This window comes from Callithrix jacchus, chromosome 6 (genome assembly GCF_049354715.1).
Source record: "Callithrix jacchus isolate 240 chromosome 6, calJac240_pri, whole genome shotgun sequence".
NCBI lineage: Eukaryota > Metazoa > Chordata > Mammalia > Primates > Cebidae > Callithrix > Callithrix jacchus.
In genome coordinates this window covers 136940503-136946502 of record NC_133507.1, presented here as the reverse complement: position 1 = coordinate 136946502, position 6000 = coordinate 136940503, and the positions used below count along the sequence as shown (strand labels likewise).

Genomic DNA, 6000 nt, shown 5'->3' with positions numbered 1-6000 from the left:
AGCAAGTATTGAGCACTAATGATATGTAAAGTATTGTGATATAAAATAGTCCATGTCCTCAAATCATTTATAATCGTGTAGGAAAAATAAGACGTATGCAAATAAAAATAACACAAAACTTTAAGTTCCTTGAGAGAGAGCAAAACAAATGATGTTGGACTCAAAGGCAAGAGAGTCGGTCCTATGGGGTATACCCAAAAGGGCTTCATTGAAGATGTCAGCTTTGGGATAACTTTGAAAGGCAGGGGCTTAGAAAGGGAGGGATGTATCATGGAAAGAAGAAATAGAAATATCTTGGATCAGCCTATGTCCCCTTTCACCATAAGAGCCTGAAACAGTGTGGTTTGCCTGTAATAGACACATGAATCTCCACTCCCAAATTGAAAGACGCCAGTTTGTCATTCATTCATTCATGTATTGAGATGGAATTTCCCTCTTGTTGCCCAGGCTGGAGTGCAATGCACCTCTGGTCACTTCAGCCTCCACTTCCCGGGTTCAAGCTATTCTCCTGCCTCAGCCTCCCGAGTAGCTGAGACTACAGGCATGTGCACCATGCCCAGATAATTTTATATTTTTAGTATAAAATATAGTAGAGATGTTGGTCAGGCTGGTCTCGAGCTCCTGACCTCAGGTGATCTGCCCGCCTCTGTCTATCAAAGTGCTGCGATTACAGGTGTGAGCCAACGTACCCAACCTCCAGTATATCGTTTATGTCCTCTGCAGCCTACCTTTCCTTTTTTGCACTGTGCTTAACCTAGTAAATTGTGATGAAAGGTGGGACCTGGCCAACATAGTCACTTCCCTTAAAATCAAAACATTCAACTTTAGGTTAAAGATGATACTTTCCCTAGTATATCTAATGATGGGCTAAGGCTCAGAGCTTTGCAGCTAAGCTCTGGCTGTATTGAATTAAATCATTTTAATGACACTTTAATATTAAAGAGTCACTGGGCCCAGTGTCTGTGAAATGCTGTCTGTGCCCTGCCTCTGCTAGAGCAGACACTTTGTGCAGCAAAGAAGACAAGAGAATGTAGGACAAGTCCTACTGGCCTGGCAAGGGTCCCACCCCTAATTCCTGTGACGCATCCAGTGCAGGTGACATGCTCTCTAAGGTGTGGATAGGCAATTAATTTCATGGAGAGTAGGAGGTGTGGGTTCAGCTGCTGCTGCTTTTTTTTTTTTTTCAGTGAGGCATTATCTGAATGATGCTCATTCTCTCTTGAGTCTGGACTTCAAGCAACTGGATATTATTTTAAAATAAGCATAAGCCACATAAGATACTGATCTGGGTCCTTCTTTTGGAAGAAGAGTTGACTGAGAAGTGCTTCTTGATTAAGGATTAACCATAGGGGAAAATCCAGCAGAAACAGAAGAATTGTGGGTTTCTTACCCCAGCTCTCAAGGAAGCTATGCCGTGAAAAGCATACTGATACACTGACATACAGCAAGTTGGACGGGGCATCAATTCTTCATTTGTCAAGTGGAGAAAAGAAGAGAAATTCTCTAATTTGGGGTGTTTGAAGGATGGCTTCCCAGTTTCATCAGCTTCGGATCCTGGTCTGGAAAAATTGGCTGGGTGTAAAAAGGCAGCCGGTGAGTTAAAAAAAAGTGTGGGAATGTGGGGCATGGGGCAATAAGCCAGGTAACTCTAAAATGTGATGTTAATGAGAGGTAAAAACAGAAGAGTTTAAAGGCATTTCCCAAAGCAGGAAGTAAGATATTCAGAATTCATCCCCCTGTCTGTCTTATAGCTAAGAGAACGAGTCGTAACATGCCCCCCAAAGCAGCCTTTTGATTTCAGTAAATTGAAAGAGTAAACCAGAACATGCCCTGGGCAAAGAAAAGAGCATGACTTGTTACTGGCTGAACTGGAATGCTGAATTCTGGGTTCAAGCCAAAATGCTTTCAGTATTTTTCTTAATGAATTTCGTTAAAAATGGGATAGAGGAAAAAAAGTATTATTTGAAATGTACAATATATGGAGAGAAATATATTAGAAAACCGAAAGCCGTAGATGGTTTGGTTGAAAGGTAAAATACAGAACGGAAATAGTTTGAAGGCCATTAGTATAGAAAAGCAGCTGAAAAATTTTAGTATCTAAAAATCATTTAATGGAAATGCCAAACAAGAGTATAGATGTGCCATGTTTTAAGAATATTATTGAATCATTTAACTGTACTGCTACAATCTGTCTTCTCTTTGCTTATTACAACACCTTTTTTTCGTACTCTGACATTAATATTTGCATTCTAATTACAAAGTCAGCTATTAGATCCTCATCAGATAGATCCCAGGATGATTGAGAAAGGAAATGGTTTCTGTGAATTGTTATATATTCAGAAGAATGTTTGAAAATCAGGGAAATCCAAAAAGGTGTTCAATATACTTAATTTTAAAGTGGCAATTCCCAGCCTTGAATGAGTAACTATTATGCAAATAATATGCATCACAGAAACTAGCATTTTATCTGTGTACCTTATCTCACTCTAGGCTTGCCTGCAGTGCCTGACACTTTACTTGAGTGTTTTGATGTGTGTAGTAAGAGGACGACGTAGATGTTCACTTACTCTTGTGAATTTTGCGGGTAGGGTTTTAAAATCATAAGGCATGTGATTGCATGGGTGTGGGGTTTGAATATAAAATTATAAACTCATTCTTTTGTTTTTGTTGTTGTTGTTTTTCTTTTCTTTTCTTTTTTTTTTTTTTTTTTTGAGATGGAAGTCTTACTCTGTCACCAGGCAGAGTAAGCAGGCACTCCAGGCAGTGTGATGGTGCTGTGGCACCATCTTGGCTCACTGAAACCTCCACCTACTGGATTCAAGCAATTTTTCTGCTTCAGCCTCCCGAGTAGCTGGGACTAAAGGCACCCACCACCATGCCCAGCTAATTTTTGTATTTTTAGTAGAAGCGGGACTTCACCATGTTGGCCAGGATTGTCTTGATCTCTTGACCTTGTGATCTACTCACCTCAGCCTCCCAAAGTGCTGGATACAGGTGTGAGTCACCACGCCCAGCCTCATTCATGTTTTTATTTGTTTTTTAACTGGGGGGGGGGGGGCGGAGAAGAAAAGCTCCCCATAATTATCACGTGGTTGATTCTGTGTGGCATTAGCAGGGAAAGGATCCTGGGTATGTGGATGTGGTCAGAGGATGCGAGTTGGGGCCCCTGCCACTGCTCGTCATGTAACTTAAGTAGTTTAAGACAGTTTCTCTAAGTGCTGGCTTTCCCACCATGATGTGGCATGATGAGTTATATGTGACATGATTAGTTAGATGTGGCATGAAGCCTGCCGCATCTAACTCATATTGGGGGAAGTACCAAATGTGCTAATGTATTTCAAAGTGCTTTATAATGGTGATGCACTTAGCAGATAGATTAGTTAGGGATTTGAGGCAATGTGTGTCATATTTTATGCAAATTAATAATGAAAGGAAATTCAGGGGAAAAGAGTGTGGGTAAAAGGAAGAAATCTACATACTGTGAAGTTTGTAAGTGATAAAAAGTCAATAGCTAAAAACAAAAACACAGAGGAACTAAAATCTGTATGTTATTGCCAATAATTTGAATGCTGAGGTCTGTTTCTTTTACAACTCTATTTTGTGAGAGAAAAAAAAAGTTACAGAAAAGAAACCACCCAAATCTCAGGTGAATATGTTGTTTTTCATTGAGAAATTTTACGTTTAGAAGTTGTAATGACAAGTTTTTTCCTTATCTTGAAAGTAGTGGGTATAGTGATTTTCTCCTTCAGGGTTTCTCTTCATTTTAGCCATTGTTTACTGGACATGGTGAAATATTTGGGGAGATGCAAGTCAGATATATTAAAAGTGTTTCCAGCATGACACCTTGCATTATTCCCATCTAACCAAAACCCCTAAATAAACTCTGGTAACTATACTTTTCCTAGGGAGTAAGAATACATAAGCCACTAATTCATTTGGGGAAATGGAATGATTCAGATCTTAAGTTCACCTTAAGCAAATGGAAACTAGGACAGATAAGACTTCATGGCAAGAAGTAAAGTCAGAAAAAGTCCAAAATTTGGGACAATACAGAAGGCCAACCTGAATCCATTATAACCAACCAGAGGGACCAGAGAGACCTGCAGAAGATGGCGATGCAAAAGGAAAAGGAAGGGGAATTCTAAGTGGAGGGTGAAAGGACAAAGAAAGATAAATTTCCTTCACAGTTTTACCTGGGGTCAGCTCCATCTCTCCAAATTGGGAAGAAGACTTGAAGACACAGGTGGGAAGGATATATGTGTGATGGCATTGCAATTAAAAAGAGAGAAATGAGAGGTTGGAAGCTAGAATTAAATATCTAAAGGGGGATTAAATGAAAAAAATTGCATAAAGAGAAAATATAGGCAAATTAGAAGACAGACTAATTTGAAATGTGAAAAGAAGGCACATATGAATTTGAGGAGAAGAGTTTGTGTAGGAATTAGACTTGGTTATCCATCAAATAATAATTTAAAATGCAAGCATTCATATTTCTATATTCATAATCATCCTAAAATTTGCACTTTAAAAATGTACTTTTACTCACAGAAAAACAGAAATTAAGTTGTGGAAACAGGAAATGTTGGAGTGCAGTGGCACCATCTCAGCTCACTGCAGCCTCCACCTACCAGGTTCAAGCGATTCTCCTGCCTCAGCCTCCTGAGTAGCTGGGACTAAAGGCACCAGTTTAATGGTAAAGAAAAATGCCAGCATCGCCACCATGACAAACTTGCCTAATATTTTTTAGAAATCCCATCACAAAGCAAGGTGGTGGGAACAATAATTCAAAGGGGAAGAAGTTAAGAAGCTATTAATGGAGAAAGATGACACGTGAAACAAGCAAAAAAAAGCAAAGAAAGATATAGTAAAATATTAAGGTAAATTGGAGATTAATGAGGAAATGTGTACAGTATAAAAGTATATGCTGGGGCTGAGTGCAAGGGCTCATGCCTGTAATCCTAGCACTCTGGTAGGCTGAAGCAGGTGGATCACTTGAGGTTAGAAGTTCAAGACCAGTCTGGCCAACATGGCAAAACTCTGTCTCTACTAAAAAGATTCAAAAATTATCTGGGCATGGTGGTGCACACCTGTAATCTCAGCTAATTGGGAGGCTAAATCACTTGAACCTGAGAGTTGGAGATTTCAGTGAACTGAGATTGTGCCACTGCACTCCAGCCTGGGTGACAGAGTGAGACTCCATATCAGAAAAGAAAAATAAATAAAAATTTTTGAAAAGTATATGCTGGCCAGGTGCAGTGGCTCATGCCTATTCCTTTGAGAGGCTGAGGCAGATGGGTGACTTGAGCATAGGAGTTCAAGACCAGCAGGGGCAACATAGTAAACCCTGTTTCTATGAAAAAATACAAAAAATTAGCTTGGCATGGTGGCACATGCCAGTGTTTCCAGCTACTTGGGAGGCTGAGGTGGGAGGATTACCCGAGCCTGGAAGATTGAAGCTGCAGTGAACCTAGATTCTGCCACTATACTTTAGCCTGGGCAAAAAAGTTTGACTCTCAAAAAAAAGAAAGAAAGAACGAAATAGAAAAATGTATACTAAAATAGAAACTGAGAAGAGAATCTGAAAAACAGAATGAGAATAATATAAGCTAAATATTTGGTTTGGCTATAAAAAAGGGAATTTTTAATTTTGGTGGTGAGTTCCCTCAAAATTGTTCTTGGAGTAAATGTCTCTCTTTTTTTGTAAAGTAAGATATCTGAATTCTGGAACATTGGGACATAGTGAACTGACTTAATTTTACAGGGTCCTAAACAGCTCAAGGGACTTGTCCAAGGTCACACAGTAAATTTAAAGCTCAAAGTCAGATTTCCCCAACCATTAGTTTATTCTTTCCATTACTTCCTTATGCTTCTCTATTGCTTGTGAGTTTCAGTTTTTTCCCCAACATTCTCTTATCCCTGCTTAATGATTAGCCCACCAAAGAGCAGATCATATCTGGTAAGAAGGCCTTAGAAATTGATGATTTTTAATATTTGTAGCAA

At 39.3% G+C, this 6000-nt stretch overlaps 1 protein-coding gene across 1 annotated transcript in view; it reads left to right on the top strand.

The window, feature by feature from the left end:
- The first annotated feature begins 1403 nt into the window (after positions 1–1403).
- The window catches only part of ABCA12 (ATP binding cassette subfamily A member 12), a 210458-nt gene continuing 205861 nt past the window's right edge, over positions 1404–6000 (top strand). Inside the window, exon 1 of the mRNA XM_035305614.3 lies at positions 1404–1593. Within this exon, the coding sequence (XP_035161505.3) occupies positions 1525–1593 (69 nt within the window). The 5' untranslated portion in view covers positions 1404–1524. The remainder of the gene's footprint in view (positions 1594–6000) is intronic.